The 23265-nt window shown below is 35.8% G+C and overlaps 2 protein-coding genes across 2 annotated transcripts in view; one reads left to right on the plus strand and one right to left on the minus strand.

Annotated features, from left to right (window-relative positions):
• The window catches only part of LOC127934275 (rho family-interacting cell polarization regulator 1), a 299157-nt gene that overhangs the window by 78344 nt on the left and 197548 nt on the right, over nucleotides 1-23265 (plus strand). The gene's annotated exons all lie outside the window — the stretch shown is intronic.
• The window catches only part of LOC127934284 (neuritin-like protein), a 35488-nt gene continuing 18966 nt past the window's right edge, over nucleotides 6744-23265 (minus strand). Inside the window, exons 2-3 of the mRNA XM_052531562.1 lie at nucleotides 11672-11822; nucleotides 6744-8687 (exon numbers count right to left, since the gene is read on the minus strand). Of these exons, the coding sequence (XP_052387522.1) occupies nucleotides 8408-8687; nucleotides 11672-11822 (431 nt within the window). The 3' untranslated portion in view covers nucleotides 6744-8407. The remainder of the gene's footprint in view (nucleotides 8688-11671; nucleotides 11823-23265) is intronic.

A 23265-nucleotide genomic window follows, 5' to 3' on the forward strand; every position in this document is an offset into this window, starting at 1 on the left:
GGAAACCATATGATGACATTGCTTGGATATTTGAACAGCTAAAGTGGTTGTTTCTCAAAGTTTTCACTGATTGTCACACAACACAACGGAGGATTTGAAAAGAGCCTACTGTGGTAAATTATAAAAATAGACTACAATATCACACAATCAAGAGTGTTATGCTTCTGAAAGCAGGCTGTGATTTGTCAGCTCCATGCAGCAGGTAAAAGGAAGAAAATTGCATGGTCTACGAAAAAAGAATAACAAGTGACTTACATTTTAGAAACATGAAAATAGTTCCAAACATAAAAGCAAAACTCACCATTGTACACGTTTCCAAGCAACTCACTACAGTTTTGTTGAACGAAATAATAAATTTGTTGAATTATTGATTCAATCATTAATTTCTTAAGACAAGGGATGCATCTGAATTTGCATTTATCCCTGTTAGTAGGCTAAAACAGTATGTAAATAGAGCAATATTTCTAAATTTACAGTATTCATAAAAAGAAGGCAAAAAGTACCAGGATGTCCTACTAAATTAACGATTCAGTGATTCGTTTGTCACCTACTGGTGTAACAATGTAACCTGCAGAAAGAGTCACTAAAAAACTCCACCACTAGCTGCTTTTGGACCGTTATCTCTTGACCAATAAGATTTGGGGATTGTTTTATAACATGCTGTATTTGACAGATAACATTATAAGCGACAATATAATGGTATACAATATAATGGAACGTATTTCACGTGATAGCTCATGGAATGTGGCAATAAATGATGGATAAAGGCTGTGTTGCGCTGCTTCCAAGTAAACAGTGACTGACGTCTTCAATGTTAAATTGACTTTGTCACATTATAATCTATGTTTGTTTGTTATTTTCATAACAATATGCAAAGCAAATCAACAATATCAGCATGATTGATTGCTTGGCCTTCAAGGCTGTCTCTCTGCATCTTTCTCTCACTCTTAACTCATTCTCATTCTCTAGTTCCTTTTCTCAGTTTCTCTCTCTCTCCTCATCTCACACCCCACTCACTGTCTGCCCAAAAAGGTCAATATCATCTGTTAAATCCAAATATGCTGACTGCTGTGCATTATTTATCAGTATGAAGATAGAAACAGCTCTATTAAAAGCAGCACTGACTCTTCCTCTTTCTCAATTATTCTCATGATAATCAGTCTTACCCTGTGGGGCTGTCAGGGCCAGAGCGTCAGAACAGGCAATATGGCACTACATTTGGCCATCTACTGAATGCTAAATCCAGTTTGAGTTTGTCCAAGAACATTGATCGTCCCTTGGATCTTTGATAGTGGACATCCTTGATTCTTTAATTCCCTTTGCTCATTACGCATGGAGATTAAAATGAACGTCCAAATATTTGGAGGATCGTGATTGAAGATCTTGACCAGACCATGATTTAGCTTTCTATTACAACCTGTTTGAAATCTTACACTTTAGCACAGAGCACCCGTGCACTGTATTTGCTACATAATCTGTTGTTAGAAAAATATACAATTTGGAACACATTTTCTTGCAGACGTGCTATTTTAGGTTCACATTCATATTTCTCAACATCTAAGGTGGCCCCATAGATAAGAGAAACGGATCGTGCCCTGGCTTTCAGGACCTAATGGCATACAGTGCAGTGCAAGATTCAAAAACTATAAAGTAAATTATAATTTCAGAATTTGTTGCTGAAAACCATGTCACATTCAGTGACCTCTGAGTTTAGAGAACATTCTGTGTAGTCAGAATCATGCAGCTGTGGGCAGCTGACAAGCTTGAAGATTGAAACTGTGGTTTACTCCTACAAGATTGTGTTTTATTGAAAATATGATGTCAAGGCCTTGACTAATAAATGTGAACATGACAGGACTCTTGCAGTCTTCATGATGGAAAAGTTCTGACATAAAACGTGGAATGCATCTGACGCCTTTAATAACTCTATAATTTATATAGGAATGTAAAAGGAGTTTTATTTATTAATTGCAATGTCTGTCTTCATTATCCAGTCTCTAAATTCCAGAGATCTGAGTCAGTTTTTATTACAAGTGCAGAGAATCTTATTTGAGACATTCTTCTCATACCAACCACATACTATTTCCGGGCTTATTAAAGGTGAATGGATGCCTCAAAGGACAGGCTATTAAACATGAGGAATCTGAATATAACCGTTCAAAAGCTAACATCCAACATACTGGGTCTATTTTTAGAATAGAATTATTTTCAGCTGAGCCTCTCATTTCTGTGGATTAATGTAGAGGAGAGCGGGGCTAGTTGTCACAAGGGGAAATGACAATGGATTTATTTTAGCAGCTAGGTTCAGGCACATATATATGTTTTCTCTATTAGGATCATTTTGTTGTTGCTGTTGAATTCTGCCTTCTAAACTAAAATTTGAATGTTAAGAACATAACTATATCTATAATTGTTGTCAAATTTTAATTGGATCAAATTGAATTAAAGTTAGTTACTTTTTACATGTTGTTTCATGAGTTGTTTTTGTGTTTAATAATTGCTGATATGTTGTTGTTTTTTCTGCTTTTTTGTTAATATAGAAATTAATATAAACTCACATTGGCTGAACATGGCATTTTCATTCCATACTATTTACTCTTTTTGTGTCTATTTCAACATTAAAGTTTTATGTTTCTGTAAAAAAAAAAAACAAATATATATATAGTATTGTTTTTACTCAGTGATAGCTTTTTTTGGATGTTAAAAAGGGGTGTCTAATGACAATATAGGAAAAAATACAAAGTATAGGAAAAAATATAAAGGTAAAAAAGTAGGTTAATACCAGTGGGATCAAATGTTTGCACAAAGCAGGTATTTATTTATCAATGTCAATGATAACTACCATGTGTAAAATGTAGTAGTAACTTCAATGTGTGGCGATTGTCTCAATGTTCTCCCCCTAACCAATAACCATTTAACCCACCCCTCCTGTAGTGCCAATAGATTATTCATTACTCTTTTCCTGAGCGCAAAGCAATTGCAAGCCCACCACTGCCTCCTGTGATTTCCACAGGGACTCTTTCAGGGACCATTCTTGTCTCAGCAGGGAATTCAAATATGGCAGCAGTGGAAAATGAATAACAGCTTTGTAAGAGCACAAACACACACACACACACACACACACACTTTGAGTAACCCCTGTCCTCCTGAAATGAGAGCTCTGCTGTATAATATGTTGAAGTGTTGCAGTTTATGAGACCCATAAAAGCAAAAACTATACAATTGATATGATACTGACACAATACAAAATTATTTTGGGACTCTTCTGTGATAATATAACACATTTTAAATGATTAAAACAAACCTGTATGTTTAATAAGGTGGAAGAAAATACAAACTTTAAGAAGCAGACTTTCATCTGGCCAGGAGAACGTGCCTGTGGGAAAATACAGAGCCATGTGTGTAAGCAAGTATTGATTGTAGGATATAGTTGCACCCTGCAAGTCGATCGCTGGAAAGAAAAACCAGTCTTTACTAGCAATTCATGAAATAATCCTTGAAGGATGATGCACAGATGGTGAAAAGATACATAAATGTGGGTCTGATAATGATGTAGCAAAAATAAAAAAGTAAGAAAAAAGGATGCAACAGTTTGTATTGTAATTACAATTTAGATACTTTAAAAATACTTTTAAAATAAGTTACCAGTATAATTATAAGTAATTCTAAAGAAGTCCATTTAATTTACTTCAATTACATTTTTTAGAAGTAATTATATATTGTAAAAGCAAAAATAATATGTTTATTGTATATTTTAAAAATAATGTCTGTGTAATAAAGAAATCCTGATTATTTGCATCTGATTTCTGTGGAAATGTTCTGTAGAAACTGAACACAAACTGTGTTTAAATGTTTTTGCCAAATTTTTAATGTGCAGGTTTTCACATATTAGTATTTTTGCCGATTTTATTAACAAGCTTCAATCTTATATCTATCCATTCACCCTCATGCCATATAAATTCCCTCTTTATCTATATTTCATTGTGTCCACCTCAAGACATCAGATTGACCCTCTATCATAGACAGAGGGAAAAGGAGAGAGAAAGAGGAACGAATTAAAATGAAGGAATATGTGAGAGAGAGAGGAGCTTATATACATTTTATCTCTAGCAATTCCAGAAAGTAAACTAGTTTCGGCCCCTTGGGCAGAGATTTAATAAGGGAGCATGTGCTAGTTTTGCTTGAAGCTGGAATGGGCAATATCAGGATTTCCTGAGTGATAAATTACCGTATGTCTTCCTGAGTTTAATGAGTGAACATGCAGAAGGATTTTAACAGCTATTATCTATCATGGTACATTTGTTGCTGGCTGAGGGAAAGTTGCTGATGTAACAATATATTGAGAAAGACTGAAAGAATTTATGATTTGACACAACACTGTAGACATAGATGTGCTGTGCTGCCTTTGTATTCACAAAACAATCTGAGACCCCACGATTTAAAAGAACCGTCCATTTTACAGTACTGCATGTGACAACAGAGTCTATGCTTCATTTTTGACATAATATCTCCAGTTACTTTGTCTATTTTTTTCTCAGCCAAAAGACAATAGTTCCAAACATAATAAGAAGTGTAGGATAACCATTGTTCTTCTCCGTGCCTGAGCAACACACAGCAGTTCCTGAGTGAATTAGTGTTATTGAATGAAATTCTTCCATAAATGATTCAAAGATTTGTTCCTGAATCATACGATGCAATTTCAAGTAGCTTTTTTGACTCTCAAAATGACGGCACCTGTTAGCTTGCATTTCTGAATCACCAAGGACCATGGGTCTAGCTAAAAATCATTTTTAGTGTTCTAGTGATTAAAGAAAGTCAACTACCTCAATGGTCTGAGGGTGAGTAAAAAAAACAGCAAATTCTGCTCTAAACTTTGGCAATTATTAGACGTGGGACAAGGCAGGCCTGCTCTCAAGTGGTTTTAGGCCTGGTCACTTGTTTGTTTCTATATAAACCATTGTTTTTGAACGAATCTGTTGAGTGAATGATTCAAATGGCTTATTCATAAAGACAGCAACTTGCAATGATGCAATCTTCAGAAAGAGTTACTAGAAAATCTAATTCAGGATGTGAAAACATATCAGATATTAAATAAAAATAAAAAAACAACGTAAAAATAAGGATGGAGTTGTTGGAGTCAGAGCATGATTTAAGTTAACTGTATGCCTCTATTCCCTGCACTCTTTTTCAGAGGATTCATAAAATATCACCTGGCCCTCCCTAAAATGGTAATGTGTCAGATCAGAAAAGCTGCCAAGAGCGGTGGAGAGAGGAAGGAGAGGGGGTGAAGTGAAGGGCGGGATGTGATCAAACAACTCATCCTCCCCCGATCAATCAGGAAGGGTCTGATTAATGGAAGCAGTGTTATAATTTGCCATGAGTCTTAGTCATGTGTGTGTGTGTGTGTGTGTGTGTGTTAGTTTGTGTCTGTGAACTTTGTGCATGTCTGCACAGAGGGCAAGTGGCCCAGCAGATCAGATCTCTCACCTAAATCAAGCACAAACTGTCTGCTTCACCATGAGTTGATTAATGATCAAGACATCAACACTGAGATGTGAACACTGTGGTTTCCAGTGACAACATCTTCCTGAAGGACAGATATAGTTGAATGCATTAAAAATTAATCATATTATTTTTGAGGTTCATTAGTCAGTTTTGCTTCTTTCGGGTGGAAATCAAGCTTAAAGGGTATAGTTTACCCAAAAATAAAAACTCTGTCATGACTTACTCACCCTCACACCTTGGTTCCATTGTATAGACAAAAAATACAAATAAGGCAATGGGTTGCCAACATTCTTCAAAATATCTTCTTTTGTGTTCCACAGAAGAAACAACTGCATACAGGTTTGGAGGGTCCGTAAAACAATTGTCCTTTTTGAATCAACTGTACTTTTAAGATGGATTTTCCAGCAGGGGACCTTTAAAACATCACGTCAATTTTATTAGAGAAACTCTCTTTAAATTTTCTTATGAATCAGAGTGTAACAGAATTGTCCTGTATGTTAACTATGCTGCCACAGACAGAGTATTAACATGTATCTAAGGGAAGATGAAAAATATTAAGCGTCTTTGCAATTAAAACGCCCACGTAAACATAACAGATTATGAGCAATAAAACCATGGTGCTTCCCCATAACTCTTTTAACTGTTACTGGATTACCATATATCATCAGAGCACACAACATCGAGATGTATTCTAGCTGTAACACGAGCCAAAGTACTTTGCCAATAAAATCAACTACACTCATTTTCTAAACACATTTGTTCGTGTTTTCTGTACAAACATACATAATTCATGATTTTAAGAGAAATGTTACATAGTAATGCCCACAGAAATGGTTGTTCTCAAACCACCGTTGAGTGTTGATGTATATGTTCTGAGGAGGATTCAGCTGTCTTGCTAACTGAAGGTGTGTCTGTGTTTACAGAGGCATCTGTGGAACATAGAATATTGATATCTGAAAGAGGTAGAGGAATAATAATAAAAAGAGCCTTCCAAAGTGAGAACAAGAGATTTATACACATTCTGCAAGCTGTAAAAACAGTTACGTTTTTATATGGCATTAAAGAAGGGGAAAATCCCAGTTACTTTCAACAAGTTTACCAGCCAGCACTTTTTATTTATGAAATAGCAATAGATTTATTTATATAATGTATGGAATATACTGGTATGTATAGCAACTAATTGTGCAGACATAAATCAAGAAGCATTGAAAATATTCTTTCAGACACCTTTAACAATGTGAGATCATTTTTAGAAGACCATTCATTGGTCTTCAATTTTATTTGATTTTTTTGTAGACATCAGGGGACAACTTCAAATGGGTGAGCAATTAGCAATATATATAATATCAAAATAAAAAGAGAAAACAACTGTTTGTCATTTGATTCAGGAAATGCAACTATCAAGCAAATTATTACTGCCTCCATATATTATTAAAGATTATAAACAAAGGAGATATTAAAATGCTCTATGTAGAAAGGAGTGATGTACACTTGAAATTTGTACATATTAGCCCTTACTGTGTTATTTAGTCATATTTTCATTAGATTGTACTAGATCACTGACTTAATTTGGAAAATTGTGTTGATAGTGTGTTGATAGTCAGTCTACAACACAAAAGCACAAAAAAAAAAGAGAGAGAGAGACATAAGTGACAACTCTCACCTATTAATGTTTTTTTGTTTTTTCTAAGTAAATAAATGGTTTTTGCCCTCCTTAATAAGTTCACTGCATTGACAAACATGATTTATTGCCACTTAAGCCTAAAAATTAAACATAAATCACACTGACTGAGGAATCCCCTGAGCGGAGCGGAGCGGAGCCAAGCATCGAGTAGAAGTAATGAAAGCTGATCCGGGAAAAACACACAAAGTCATGTACCCATAGGAATACATTGTAAGCTCATTTTTATGGTGTTAATCATACACAATTTGATCTTATTGATGTTAATGAGTTCACCTCCATTGATTTGCCTCATCTGTTCATTATGCACTAAATGATCACGTGTTTCATATAGCATTCGTATTTACATAAAGATCATCTTTACAGCATATCGGTCATTTTTACATTACTGTACCATCATGATTTTTTTAAGCTGATCCATCATTTCTTGTGTTATTACAAATACACATATCTGAAAAACTAAAAATGTAAATATGAGGTATGTATAATTTAAAACTATACAATATATACACAGTACTCTGACCAACATCAAATGAAGAGCAGTTCCAAACTGATTCAGACTAGAACAAAAACACCTTGGAGCAAAATGTTGTGCTGTTCGTTAAACTGAATCAACGAACCCGTGATTAATAAACTGGGTTTAAACCGTCAGCCAAAGGCATTCAGACTTTAGACCGCAACGACGTCTGACAAGCCTGTTCCAAAGCCTGTAGGTGAGCCGTGTTGCTTAGATTTACTTTATTTGATGTAACCCTTAAACTTAATCCTCTCAGGATCCTAAAAAAGAAGAATGTTCACAGAGTGAAATAATAACATTTTTGAGGGCTCTTTACATTGCTTTGATACTCTATTGCATTCGCCCTTCATTTCAAATGTTTGGAATTGTCTTCCGCCATCTTTTATCCGTCCTCATCAGGCCTGGAGTCATTTGAGGTGCATTTTGGTCCTCCTATGAATGAAATTTGTGCCTTGATTGTGCTTAAAATGAAGTTTGCTATTTTTAGAAGATTTTAAATAAAAGCAAGCGTTTAGACCTGAAAACATGTTTGTTGAAAACAAGCATCCTTTATGTGGAAATTGCATTCTGTTTGTTCTGAAAATATTTGATTTGAAGCATAAAACTTATCTTATTCTACTACATGAAAATGTCAGAACCAAACCAGTCGGTATCGTTGTCTATGTGCTGAATATTTGAACTCGGAGCTGAGTCTTGAGATGCGATCACATCCATGGAAACAGTAGTAGTACAGGCAAACAGAAGGTCAGAAAGGTCAGGCTTGTATGACTAGCACGTCCCTTTAACGACTCCTGATTGGTTTCATCGGGGCTTTGGGAATCCGAGGCAGCTGCTGATTGGCTACGACTGGAGCACATCTCATAAAGGTTTCCGGAAAACTGCATCTTTTTGGACTCTTGCCTCAGAGACTCCCACACCACAGCAGCTTCCTCGGGGCAGCCGGCCATGGCCACATTTGCACAGTCATGAAAATCATCCCAGGATCTGCAGCAGACACAAGCTAAAGGTTAAATCTCCTGGATTATTAATACCTAATCTACAAGCTAATGAGTGAGAATCTGATAAAAAAAATATACATCTGAAACTTGAAACATCTTTCATGTAGCCATAGTTTAAAATGAAGGATAAGGCACTACAGTATGGGGCTTTTTAATGTTATTAACTTACTTACGGTCAGGCTCTGATTTATTTTCTAATTCAAAATATTTGGATATTATATTTAGTAAGAAGTTAGTTATAACAAGTATGAAGCACTATATGTTTTATATTTTAAAAACTTTGCAGACAAAATAACGTTTTTGGTTAATCTACACTTTGAAATGACCGCACATCAAGATTACAAATATTCATATTTATGTGAAATAAAAAGCATTTTTTCCTGCCATTTTTTCATATTTCTTTGACAATAGCATTCTGTAATAATAATAAAATTATAGTGGTCGAAATTTGCAACCTTTTTTTTTATTTTTTATTTTTTTTAGCATTTTATGTATTCAAAAAAAATACACAATTAAAATATTTTCACACTTTTTTTTCATAATAAGACATGTTCTAAGATAAATAAAAATATTCTGATTTTCCTTTGTTTTCTTCTCTCATCTCATCACTATTCTCTTGCTCTTCTCTGGCCTGTTGTACACTCATTTTTGATAAAACATCATGGCAAAATTATTGATAGTTTTTATTGATGGAAATAACAAAACAATGATGGACAGTTGATCATTATCACCTAAATAAATATTAAAATTAATTCTTTGTTAAATGATCATCGTGGTAACGATTATTTTAAGGAACGATTCTCACCACTAACAAGTTGCTTAATAGCATACATATTACTAGCATATTGGCTGTTTATTAGTAATTATAAAGCACATATTCTGCATGGCCATATTTTAGATACCTTAATCTTAATCCATACCTAAACTTAACAACAACCTTATTAACTATTAATAAGGAAATTTGGAGTTTATTGAGGGTAAATATGTGTTTCCTATTCAAAAGTGTTATCAACATAGTTTTTCAAAAGTATTTTTTTGTAATATTTGTTTTATTTTATTTTATTTTTATGTTTTAACACTGAGGGACCTATAATACACCCGGGCCAATGCGACGCAAGGTGCAGGGCAAGTGTGTTTGCTAGTTTCAGTCCGGCATCATTCAGGCGCATTGCTGGTGCAATGCTATTTTAAGGAGCTCAAAACCTGGTCTAAAGTCTGGCGCAATGTTTTTTGTTTGTTATTTAAAGAGCGTAAGCACTGCTTATTAAACACAGGGATGCACAGCAGCACACAAACATGCCAAATATTACAAATTAAAGGATTGCAATGCATAAGAATTTTTTTTAGGCTAAATAAATAATCAAATAAATAAATAAACAAATATATATATATATATATATATATATATATATATATATATATATATATATATATATACGCTTTACAATTTGCATTTATATCGTTAAAATAGGGCCCTGAAAGTCTGAGTAAAACAGTCTATACACAAAAACTAGAAGAAATAAATGATGTAGGCAAAAAGCTGAAGTTCCCAAGAGATTCACAAGTTTCATTTTGACCTTCATATAGCAAAAAAAATAAAATAAAAAAAGATCTGTTTTGATAAAACTCAACCTCAGGGACATAAAAGTTCCCACTGAAGAAACACCCTTTTAAGTTAAAACCCCACTTCTTAAATAGACTGAAGCACAGCAGGACTGTTACCTATTAAACAGTGATGTATTGTGTGCAGCTAGTGGAAGTCTGTCCTTCAGCGCCACTATGTCCTTCACTACCAGTTCTTTTCTTAAATGTTCCTCTCAGATCTCTCAGTCTTGGCCTAAGCCTGACACTTTGCGATTTGGTGGGAGAATGTTTCTGTTCCCCTGACAGATGATCAAATATATATCCGGAGAACCTGTGTGTGAATGTGTGCAAGATCGTGCATACCTGTGTTTATGCATATGTGCACGCGAACAGTGAGCTCAGTGCCAGATTTAATTGGCACCTGGAGGAATAATGCTTAAATAGCTGTGTTAAAGAAAGCACCGTCTTCATTGCCTGCATGTGCATGCCTTGAATGCTAAACACAGAACCATATTAGGCTGTTGCGTGGATCATGATTCATTCAGTAAGTGGTGTAAACGGGCGATGTGTAACGGATTGAGTCTGACTGGAGGATATACAGGAGGCTGCTCTTTAACAACATCATGCTGCTACACAATGAATACTTAAAGAGCTCCTGCAGCTACAGGGTTGTGACATAATATAAAGTCATATCATAGATCTGTGATCTATGATGGGGCAGATGGGAAAAGACAGACAGGGAAATAGAGAGAGAGAGATCTAGTCTGATTTAGAGATTGTCAATTAAAATATCCAGAACTTGGGAGGAAAGGAAAGATGAGTGAGCTGAGGAAGAAATGGAGAAAAGAGTAGAAGGGAGCAACAGGAAATGAGATGAAAGGCAATATAGGGACGTAGAGAATGAACAGAGCTGGGTAGATTACTTATGAATTGTAATCAGTTACTGATTACAGATTACATGAAATAGCTAAAAATGAATCTGAATTGTTTATTTTCATTAGTTATTTATGTGGAAATATTTTCAACATTTCAAAAGTTTGGGTTTGGTAAGATGTTTTTGTTTTTTTTAAATGATGTTTAAATTAGCATCTTATGCTCAACAAGGCTGCACTGATTTGATTAAGAATACAATAAAACAGTCATATTATGAAACATTATTACAATGTGTAAATGTAATAATAAAATATATTCCTGTGATGGCAAAGCTGAATTTTCAGTATCCATTATTGTGTCACAATGTTAAAGTATTAACTGTGACTTTTGATCATTTGAATGCATCCTAGCTGAATAAAAGCATTCATTTCATAAAATGCATAATTTTGAATGGTATTTGTACAGTATATACAGTGATGCTTGTGTTTGAGTTGTTCCAGGTTTTTTCCTTACTTGCAAATAGAGTCGATCTCCTGCGTATCCTCGTCTTTTTGGGAGCTGACAGACAGACTGTCTCCTAGGGCAAGCAGACACTGGGCAAACCCTTTATAGATGGAGCTGCACTTCTTTGTGGCTGCAGCAGAGCATGGACTGGGGACAAGCACTAGAACAGATATAGACAAACAATTAACAAAATTAATTTCAACTTAAAAATAATTTCAGTAGTTGTATCTTGAAATGTAAGATTAAAGGGATACTTCAACCAAAAAGGAAAATGCTATCATCATTTACTCACCCTTATAAAATCTATTTCTTGTTTTGAACAGGAAAGAAGATATTCTGAAGAATTTTGGCAGCCAAACAGTTGATGGTAGCCACTGACTTCAGTAGCACATTTCTCCATACTTTGGAAGTCAATGGGTACCGTCAACATTCTTCAAAATATCATCTTTAGTGTCTAACTTGAGGGTGAGTAAATAACAGCATTTTCATTTTTGGCTAACATATCCATTTAAATAAGTATTTTTCCTGAAAAAAAAAAACTATATATATAGTTTTTTCAAGCTTTCAAGCCTGTTATGGTTAATTTTCTTTTCAAAAGCTCAAATACAAATTGGATTTTTATAAATAAATAAAAATACACTCATTCCCCAAAACATATAGGCAAGGTCATAAACATGGCTTTCACTACAATCCTTTACAGACCTGACGAAAAACACTACACAAGAGCCTTCAGTTCCACCACTGCCGGATTTGTGGGATTCTTGGTTATTTATCTTTTTTTTTTTATAAAGTGTATAGTTCTACATTTCATTGTAAGAACACAGGGTAATACATCTCTAACCTTGAGGATTTGAGAGAAAACTTTAATAGAAATGCTCTGAGCTGTCATGTGTTAGAAGCTCCAGAGGCTTGCTTATCTACAATATAAGCAATATATATATATAGAATTTTTTTTTTTTTTTTTACCAAAGTTACCAAAGTTTAACAGGGAATGATTGGCTACATTCAGACAAGGTTGTCTCAAAATAATGAAAAAAAAAACATTCTTCCAGTAATCTTCATAGAACTTCTGTTCAGAAAAAGTTATCTGACCTTTAAAATTATTCCCAAAACATTAGCAAAAAAACATTATGTATACATCAATCATAGAACGTTTTTATTTCTTAAACCACATGTAATGACACCACATGTAATGAACCACTTAGACATTTGTGTAACATTTTTTGAATATTACATTCCAAAAATGTTGTAAGGTTCCAAAAATCTTTAAAAAATTTACTTGACTTGATGGGAACATTAGCAAAATATTTTTAGAACATATTTTTGTTGGATGGGTCTGTGCATGAGCCAGCGTTCTACCAACCTCCATTGCTCCTAGTTGTCACCACTGATAAGCTTCTACTAAATATTGTAGAAACGTAATTTTCTGTAAAGTTGCTTTGCAATGATTTGTATCGTAAAAAGCGCTATACAAATAAACTTGAATTGAATTGAAGTGAAGTAACGCTCAACCTAAGATATGCAGAAGGATCTTAATTGGGTCAGACAGCAAATCACCAGCACTCTCCTAATTCCCTTAAGGAAATGAATGATTCATATTTGATAGGATAGAGTCTTCTGTCTCTCTACCTCCCATCCACGTACCCCCGCTAGCTTTATTCCTACACTGCTGCAAACCTATTGATTTTCAGCTATGTTTTTGCAGTGAGGTCTAAGGATTATTGGTTTCACTCATCCCCATCAACATTTAATGATGATCTGGAGAAGGAGAGAAAACCAAGGCATACATTAGAGGAGGAGAAGACAAAGAACTCTTTCACAATCACTGAAGCATTGCACGTAAATGGTAATGATGGAAGAAATCAGAAAGACTGAAGTGCTTTGATGACGCCAAGGGGAAATTTAGACAACCATCACTCAATACGAGACTCAATAGAACTATCCATACTAAAAGTATAAGGGATAATATAAAGCAAGCTGGCCACTATTGCAAAAAAAAAAACAAAAAAAAAACAAAAAACATCTTGCTTACATGGTTATTCACCAAATAAATATGCGGGCATGATGTACTGATTTCAGTTTAAATTATTATTTCAAAACATTATTAATTATTTTTATTTCTGTATATTACCTGAAATATTCCTGAAAGATGTTTTACAAAAATGGCCTAGCTTTTATCCAAAGCGACTTACAGTGCATTCAGTCGATCAATTTTTACCTATCATGTGTTCCCAGGGAATCAAATCCCCAACCTTGCGCTTGATAACGCAATGCTCTACCAATTGAGCTACAGGAACACCAACACTCTGAGTTTAATGAGTATAGTGGAAAAAAAAGACCAATGAATAATACGATTGACCAATCAGAATCAAGTATTCACCAGAGACAGAGTTTTATGATAATATTATTATGGACATAAGCTAACGTGAACTAACAATGACCAGTTGTATTTTTATTAACCAACATGAACAAAGATTATTACCCTATGGAATTATATTCTGGACTTTATTCAAAATGAATTGCAAATTGTATTTGCAATTGAGTTTTCAATTTGTGGACGCATAAAATGTGACATAATCCAAACGCATGTTTTCATTTAAACATAATAATAGCATCAGAAATGTACTTAGTTCAGGGAAATGTGTATATATACAGTCATCACAAATGAAACTAAATATTATATCAATTGCCTCTTTTGTTACCGTCGACTGTGAGTGACGACACTTTCCAATGCATACACGCCCAATAAAATGGCCCCACCCCTGTCACTTGATTGACAGGTTTCAGTGTAGACGTTGGAAATTAAAATGCAAAAGGAATTGCGATTCCATTTGAGTTTTGGCAGTGTACATTTTAAATTTGGCAGACACTGTGCGTTCGCTTAAAGGCCGTGTTGCAAGGTTAATTTTTTAATGAATATGTGCAATTTGCTTGTTGGTAATAAACATTTAAACTGTTATCCATTGTATTTTATGTTGTTGGGTATCACAAAACGGAATATAATCCGAAAAAGTAGATACTATCTTACAGCGGTCTCCTTTCCCCCACAATGCATTGCATCACGTCACGTTGGGGAGAGAATTTACCAAAGCCGCCTTGAGAGTGACTAGAGAGACGAGAGTATTCAGAAAGCGCAGAACGCAGATTATAGATAAATACATATATATAGATAGATAGATAGATCGATAGAATAGATACAGTATATAGATAGATAGATAGACAGACAGATAGATAGAGAGATATCGACCAATAGCGACCCAAACGCACTCACTTCCCTACAGCACAAGCTTTCCAGCGCAGTTTACATGGGACAGCACCCACACAAGCTCCTGTCAAACACAGCGACAGACACACGGCTACGTTTGCAACAACATTTTCCCCAGAGGTCGAGATAAACGCTTAGAAACGTCCATATAGCTAGCATGATGCCTTTTATTTCTAGATGACAAAGACAAAATTACCAGTTCTACGACACTATGACAAAGGTTACCGGTACTTCTCTGAACTACTCGGACATCAGTTCTTGGCAATTCCTCATTTGCCCTCTCACGGCTGGCTCGATCGAAATTACACAGCTGCGGGCCATCATACTTGTTTGAGTATGAGACACGAGTTCACGGGTGGGAAGTCACGGATTTGATTGCCATTCCAGTGCACTTTCACGGGCTTAAGGTTGGAAAAACACGGGTTACGGGTTGCCTGTAACGCTGCATCATACTAGACTGAGGCTACCTTTCCTCGACTTCTCCCCAACATGACGTCATCACCGAGTTGCGTAAAAAAAAACGTTAATACCAAAAACGTAAAAAATAGGTATTTAAAACCATTTTTGAGACATTTTAAAAATGATATACATATCTTGAGTGATTTATGTACCCATTAATCGAAAGTGGTGTTTAACCTGCAACATGGCTTTTAAACGAAAATGCAAATGGTAATGCGCGATTTGCATTTGCGTTTGGATTATGTCTCATTTTATGCGTCCACAAATTGAAAACGCAATTGCAAATACAATTTGCGATTCCTTTTGAATAATGTCCGCAATATCATTCCATATTATATATATCTGTACCAAATGTATTGCTCTTTTTTGTTAATTAATGCTAGTTAATGAATGAACTAACCTGAACTAAAGTGTTACAGATGAACCATTCCTGAAACATTTACATGGAGTACAGACCACACCACATACAAAGAACAAAACTGAGCAGCCTGGGAGGAAAATGAAATCATCTAAGAAGTGGATATGTCCAAAAAATCTCATCGGATCAAAACAGAGACAAGAACTTACTGTGTCCAATTACATATCTCTGAATTTGTCTGTACCACTGCCTGCATTAGTAATGTTATTACTGATGTTGTGTAATCCAAGCTCTGATATATCTGAGTGCTGTCCTCCCACACGCAGCGTGATCTGGCCTGGCCCGTTCAGCTCAGTGAGCCGTTATGACCCAGGCGGCAGACACAGGGCTTATTTGAACCACAGCATTAATTTTTAATCTGTGGTGCCAGAGATCCACGGGGAGTCCATAGGGTTCTTAAATAAATAAATTATATAAAACAGGGCACTTGCATGAGAGTAGACTGCAGAGAGTGAATGAGAAAGAAAAGAGAAACTGGGAAAGTGGAATACAGTAATACAAAAAATAAAAATAGGCAGCATTTGAATTAGGTGTATCAATTTCATATAAAATATGCTTAGTATTTAAATAAAATATATTTAATTTATATACATTTAATTATATATAGCTAATGAAATTCACATCAAATTTATACTCCATAATAAATGAATATGAATTGTATAGTAAGTGTTATGTCTCTTTAAAGCTTCGAAATGAATATAACATACTCCAAGAGAAAATATGATATGATATAACACTGCTACTTAAATGTGCAATACAGTTCATGCAATATAAATAGTTCACCCTAGCTGTAGAAATCACCATAGATTACAATGCAGGTACTCAGACCATTACACAATACATAATCAAGCACTGTAACGTAATCTCTTTAAGGAGCATGTTATGAAACCTCGAAACAAAAACGTCATAATAAATAATGTGGAGCGTTAAGATCACTTAGAGCAAAACAGTTGCATAATTTTCTGTCCTTAGCTTGACTCAGACACGAGTTAGAACAATAGTACTATCTGTCTGTCTGTCTGTCTGTCTGTCTATCTATCGAATAAGTACTATTGACTTATTGACTTCACAGATCTTCTGAATTCACCATCTTTAATCTTTAATGAATTTAAGATTAAAGATGGTGAATTCAGAAGATCTGTGGAGTATAAGATGGGCAAGTAATGATGGAGATTTAGGCCACATACAGTACAGACCAAAAGTTTGGACACACCTTCTCATTCAAAGAGTTTTCTTTATTTTCATGACTATGAAAATTGTTGAGTCACACTGAAGGCATCAAAACTATGAATTAACACATGTGGAATCATATATGGAATTATATACATAACAAAAAAGTGTGAAACAACTGAAAATGTAATATTCTAGGTTCTTCAAAGTAGCCACCTTTTGCTTTGATTACTGCTTTGCACACTCTTGGCATTCTCTTGATGAGCTTCAAGAGGTAGTCACCTGAAATGGTCTTCCAACAGTCTTGAAGGAGATCCCCGAGAGATGCTTAGCACTTGTTGGCCCCTTTGCCTTCTGTCTGTGGTCCAGCTCACCCCTAAACCATCTCGATTGGGTTCAGGTCCGGTGACTGTGGAGGCCAGGTCATCTGGTGCAGCACCCAGGGCCGGCGCTAGCCATTTGGGTGCCCTAAGCACAAATGCTTGGCGGTGAACAGCCCCCCCCCCCCCCCAACCAACCAACCAACCACCCAACCACCCACCCAAAGAAATAACTACCATTCAGAATGTCTTAGTTAGGTTCTCTTTACTTCGAAAATAACTGCTGCAAATGTATAATTGGAACTGAACAATGTAAACATAGAAAGTTAAAAGTGCAAAAAAAGTTTAGTGCAAATAACAGTATAAGTGTATGAATTTTATGAAGTATGAATTTTAAAGTGCACATTTTAAACTGCAAATAACCATGCATAACTGCACAGTAGAAATTACTCAACAGAGGGACTACATCTCTATAAAGAGATCATTCCGCATTCTATAGAACTATATTAAACATTTTCACTACCATCAGTTGTCAGAGGCCCTAGAGAGGCACACGCCTACATTTCCTAGCAGCAAAATCAGCTATCAGCAGTGTTGGGAACGTTACTTTAAAAAAGTAATTAGTTATAGTTACTCACTACTTGTTCCAAAAAGTAACTGAGTTAGTAACTGAATTACTCTATAATAAAAGTAACTCGTTACCAGGGAAAGTCACTATTTGCGTTACTGTAAAAAAAAAAGTTGCTACATGTCAGAGAATTTGTACTTTTTTTTTTGCAGTTTTCACAAGTCAGTCGAAATGAGTAGAACAGACAGACAGGTACATAAATTTCAATATTTATTGCACATCAACAGACAGCAAGAGTTTTATCCTGCACTTCAAGTATTATCTTCGTAAGAAAGGGTGTTTTTGGCCACTAGCTTTGTAGATGTGTGTGTCACACATTACATGTACACATTACATGCACGTTCCTGCCTTTGACCACAATGAATTTGAAGTAGTGCTTATATCTTCACCTTGAAAATGCCAACTTTTCATCGGATTGCTCCTGACTCGCCATCTCTGCTGCAAATCTTTTTGTAGCGGTTGCGTGCGTGTGTGTGTGTGTGTTTGGCGCCGCTGGCGCAGCCGCGTGTGCCGGCATGTGTGTAAAAACACTGGCTCTGATTGGCTACCATGAAACACATGACTCTGCCTTAGCCAATCACAACCGCTTATCTCGTCATTAAAGGGGGGGTGAAATGCTATTTCATGCATACTGAGTTTTTTACACTGTTAAAGAGTTGGATTCCCATGCTAAACATGGACAAAGTTTCAAAAATTAAGTTGTACGTTTGAAGGAGTATTTCTGTTCCAAAAATACTCCTTCCGGTTCGTCAGAAGTTTCGGAAAGTTTTTTTCGAGTATGGCTCTGTGTGACGTTAGATGGAGCGAATTTCCTTATATGGGTCCTGAGGGCACGTTTGCCGGAAGAGCGCACTCCCGTATAGCAGAGCACTGAGAGCACAACAGACTTCACTGATCAGAGTGAGAGCGTCGCGAACTGTCACAAAAGAAGTGTGTTTTTGGTTGCCAGGGCTAGACAACCCTGGACAGATTACCAACAGAGAAACAGCATTAAGGGACCAGTGGATGGAGTTTATTTTTACAGAGCATCAACGGAGTTGTGCAAGTGTTTGTGTTTGTTCCCCTGCATTTCGAAGATGCTTGTTTTACAAACAAGGTCCAGTTTGACGCCGGATTTGCACATCGTTTATTTCTTAAGGACAATGCAGTCCCAACGAAAAAGGGTCACGATCGTGTGTTGGAAACGCATGCGGTGAGTAAAACTGCTTCAAATATCTCTGTGTTGTTAACTTAGCTATCGGCGCGTAAGCACATCAAGTAAACAACATGCGATGTTGTCATCAAACTGCACTTTCCACATGTACAGCTTAAAAAAAAAAAAAAGACGACAAAGTGGAACTTTCCAAAAACGCTAAGCAAATATATACAGTTTCAGTACATACCACATGGAAATGTTGTTGCTGATGCTGCTCTTGTTAAATTTCAGCCTCTGGATCTGATTCTGGATCTTAAATATACGCTGAATCTGACTGTTAGCCATGGTTTGTTTTGGTTGGTTTTGTCCACCCACAGATTTTTTGGTGCCCCCCCAAGCACTTTTGGTGCCCTACGCGCAGTGCGTGATGTGCGTGTGCGGAGGGCCGGTGTGGTGCCGAATTTTGACCCCCTGCCAAATAGGTAAAATGGTAATAATTTGGCAGGGGGTCAAAATTCGGCACAACACCGGCCCTGGCAGCACCCCATCACTCTCCTTCTTGGTCAAATAGCCCTTGATGCCTTCAGTGTGACTCTACAATTTTCATAGTCACGAAAATAAAGAAAACTCTTTGAATGAGAAGGTGTGTCCAAACTTTTGGTCTGTACTGTATATGCCCATCTTCGATTTATGAGGTTGAATATGCAAGCTTTAGCCAGACAAATGCTGAGCAAGCAGATTTGCTGCTGAGGTTTGCTGCATCTGCCTCTCGCAGACATCCCACTGGGAGCACATCAAAATCAATGAAAATCATTTTTATTTGTTGGTTCATGAAGATTTGCATTCACAAACACAGTAGTGCATGTAAATAAGGTTCACTGGTATAAGCAGACATGCAGACAGGTTGCCAAAGAATTTTGGACAGTTTCTGCTCTTTATGCTCATAGTCAAAACGTTCAAGAAGGAAGTAAAGAAGGTGCATATGGAATTTCCAGATGTTCTCAGAAAACATCAAAACATGCTTTGAAAAGTGTAGATTGTTATGGGTTATTATATGTCCCAATAATGATACTTCTGTACCTAAAATGTATTTAATTAAGAATTTAATATTTTAGTATTATTTTTAGTAATTCATTTTCTTTCTTTTTTTGTTGTTTGAGCAAATATATACATATATAAATACATACATTTGTTGAACCCATACACAGTGCAATAATGAGGGATCGGGAGAAAGCTCTGGAAGACAGGTAACACTGATACTTTGTGTGATGTAAGAGACTGTATTGGGCAGAACTCAAGCACAGCTCAATCAAAAGCACAGTACAACTCTAGACAGACACTTCATTATATAAAGAATATGGGTAGTTATAAGGGTAATGCATTTATTTATAGGGATATACAATACAAGTTAATTGACTGAAACATTTACGTTATTCAAAATATTAAAGCATTAATTTAAAAAGTGAAACACATGGTTTTCAAAAAAGTCTTAAAAAGACTTAAAAATAAAGGTTCAAAAATGGGTTTTTCACAGTGATGTCATAGATGAACTATTTTTGGTTCTTCAAAGCACCTTTCAGTGAATTGTTTTTTAAAACAAACATTTATTTTTCTTAGTCTTAAGACATTTTTCTACTATACAAAACCTTTTGTGCAATGGAAAGTTTCAACTGATGTTAAAGGTTCTTCATGGAACCACACCTACCAATAAAGAAGCTTTATTTTTAAGAGTGTAAGTGTCACATGAGTAGTAAATGAATTGTTATAATTGCAATAAACCGACACATTACTGGCAATCAAAAATCACAATCAAACAGTCTTTATTTTATAATGTTTAAAATAATTTACCAGATAACAAGAAAGATTGTCACAGTTGGAACATTTATTAATAGATAATTTTTTATGATATGCATTCTCATAACGTTGAGAGAAAACATTCTTACAACCACGTTCCCGGAATGTCCTTACAATGTTTATATATATAAACTTGCCTTTAAATAATGCAATTGCAACAAGAGAACTGGACATTCTACATTTATAATGTTCCCACAATGTTTTTATAACCATAACTCTTTACCTGGGAAATTGTATGATATGTTTATCATTTATAATTGGATAATGGTAGTTTTGCAACCATGGAAATAAACCAAATCTTCCCCATTTAGTGCAAGTGTAAAAGATGCTCCTAACATAAAGCTAAAGATAAATGTTCCTGTATGGTGCAAATTTAATTCACTCTCATCTAACCAAGTTTCAGTGGGACACATTAGGCACATGCTGATTGCACAACTCTGCAGAATGAAAGAACTGTTATTTTGTTTAAAATTAGAGGCAGTGGGGGCATTGCTGCAAAGTTTTACTGCTGCACTATAGCAACTTTTTCTATGGTAACTGTGGCCCTCTCTTGCGTAGCATCGTTAGGGGCGACAAGCTAATAAGCCTAGCAGTGACAGCATAGCGTGCGAAAGGCGAGGAGAGCCTCTATTCCCTGAGCTAACTCTGAAACAGGGCTTCCAGTGAAGCTGCCTGCAATAGCACAAACAAATTCTGATAATTAGCTCATGCCAGCAAAGTCCCTTTCCAAGTGATTGGTTAACCTCCTTGATTTTCCATTCACACCTTCACTCCTAGAACACTGAATGGAGGGAGGCTGCGTGGGATGAGAAGAAGTGCATTCGCCAGCTATTAATTTCTTTCATAAAACTGGAAGTAAGGTGACTGGATGAGACATGCACTGAAAATTGGAACAGGAACATTTTGCTATTGAATCTGAATTCAAAAACAAACAAAAAAAGAGAGGCAAAGCGAGTACAAACTGAAAAATCCAGTTTGACGCACTATGAGGTTTTCATATCCCAGGTCGTCCTCCAGGTGAAGAGGACTAATTGGAACAAAATGGAGCTCAAAAAGAGGTGGGAGATGGGTATCTGCTTGTTAGTACAGACATTTTCTCCTTTTTGTGTTCAGTAGCTGTGGCAGGGAGTTATATCCACCACAGCACCAAAGCTCACTTCATTATATACTTTATGTGGCATAAGAGACAAACCAACAGCACAACCTAAAAGAAACAAAATGTATCTTTGCTAGCTGGATATTTCAAAAGCCAGTGGTGGAAAGATGCATCTTAAAAGGAATCTTTTTCTTTTGCTCTAACGAATGTTTTTCTCACGCACATGCCCTCAAATACTCTGAGAGATATAACATGCACAATTCCCAGAAGAGTTTACAAAATGTTGTAGACCCTATGGGATTGTGGTTTTATCTGGAGATGGGAGAGAGTTGGGGAGGGATGAGAGAAACGAAGGCAGGCAATGTCTTTCTCAACGCTAATGTTCTCCACACTGGCTTTGATCACGAGGAGGCAATAAGACGACCACGATAACAAAATCACTCACACGTGCCATCATGGGTCAATTTAAAAAGGTGGAAGGTAGAGGAGTAACCAAAGGAGACAAGACTTGCATTCGATTGTATCTCTTCATTATCTCTCTTGGAACAGAGAAGATACAAGAGTTCAGTGATTTTAGAAAAGTGAGAGACTCAGACACTCACGAAAAGGCATGGAAAAGAGATATCATACTTCCATTGGCATTCATTTGACAGCTGCTATCTATCCAGAAGGAAGGAACTCCATCACTGAGACTGTCCACTTAAATGCAGTTTAAATTAGATTCAGATCTGTTGGAAGAGCTTAGCAGTAAAGACCCAATTAAAATAATTTCCATATCAAATACAACTTTAATCCGTTAAACCACCACAGCAGCGTTTCAATTAATCTGGAAAAAAAAAGCTTCTGGTCTACATTTGACTTCAAGTGTATACAGTACTCTAGCTATTAAAGGGATAGTTCACCCAAAACATTTAGGTGACTTTGTTTCTTCAGTAGAACACAAACAGATTTTTAATTCAAACCGTTGCAGTCTATCACGTTTATAATGTAAATTTAAAAAAAATGAGAACACGCTCAGGAGAGTTCTAACAGTTCAGATATTGCGTGAATCAGAGGTAAAAAAACAAACAAACTATATAATCTATTATTTTATAACAAGTGTGACTGTCACACGGGGTTGCCAAGTCCAAGGTTTTCCAGTGATAGTGGCCTACTTTTTATCACTACTTTTAATTACAACTAGTGATTTTCAAAATGAAATTGTGTACAACAATGCATAACAGTGACTGTAAAATATGTATTTAAAGTATGGGAGAGG

Source organism: Carassius gibelio, chromosome A18, assembly GCF_023724105.1.
Source record: "Carassius gibelio isolate Cgi1373 ecotype wild population from Czech Republic chromosome A18, carGib1.2-hapl.c, whole genome shotgun sequence".
Taxonomy (NCBI): domain Eukaryota; kingdom Metazoa; phylum Chordata; class Actinopteri; order Cypriniformes; family Cyprinidae; genus Carassius; species Carassius gibelio.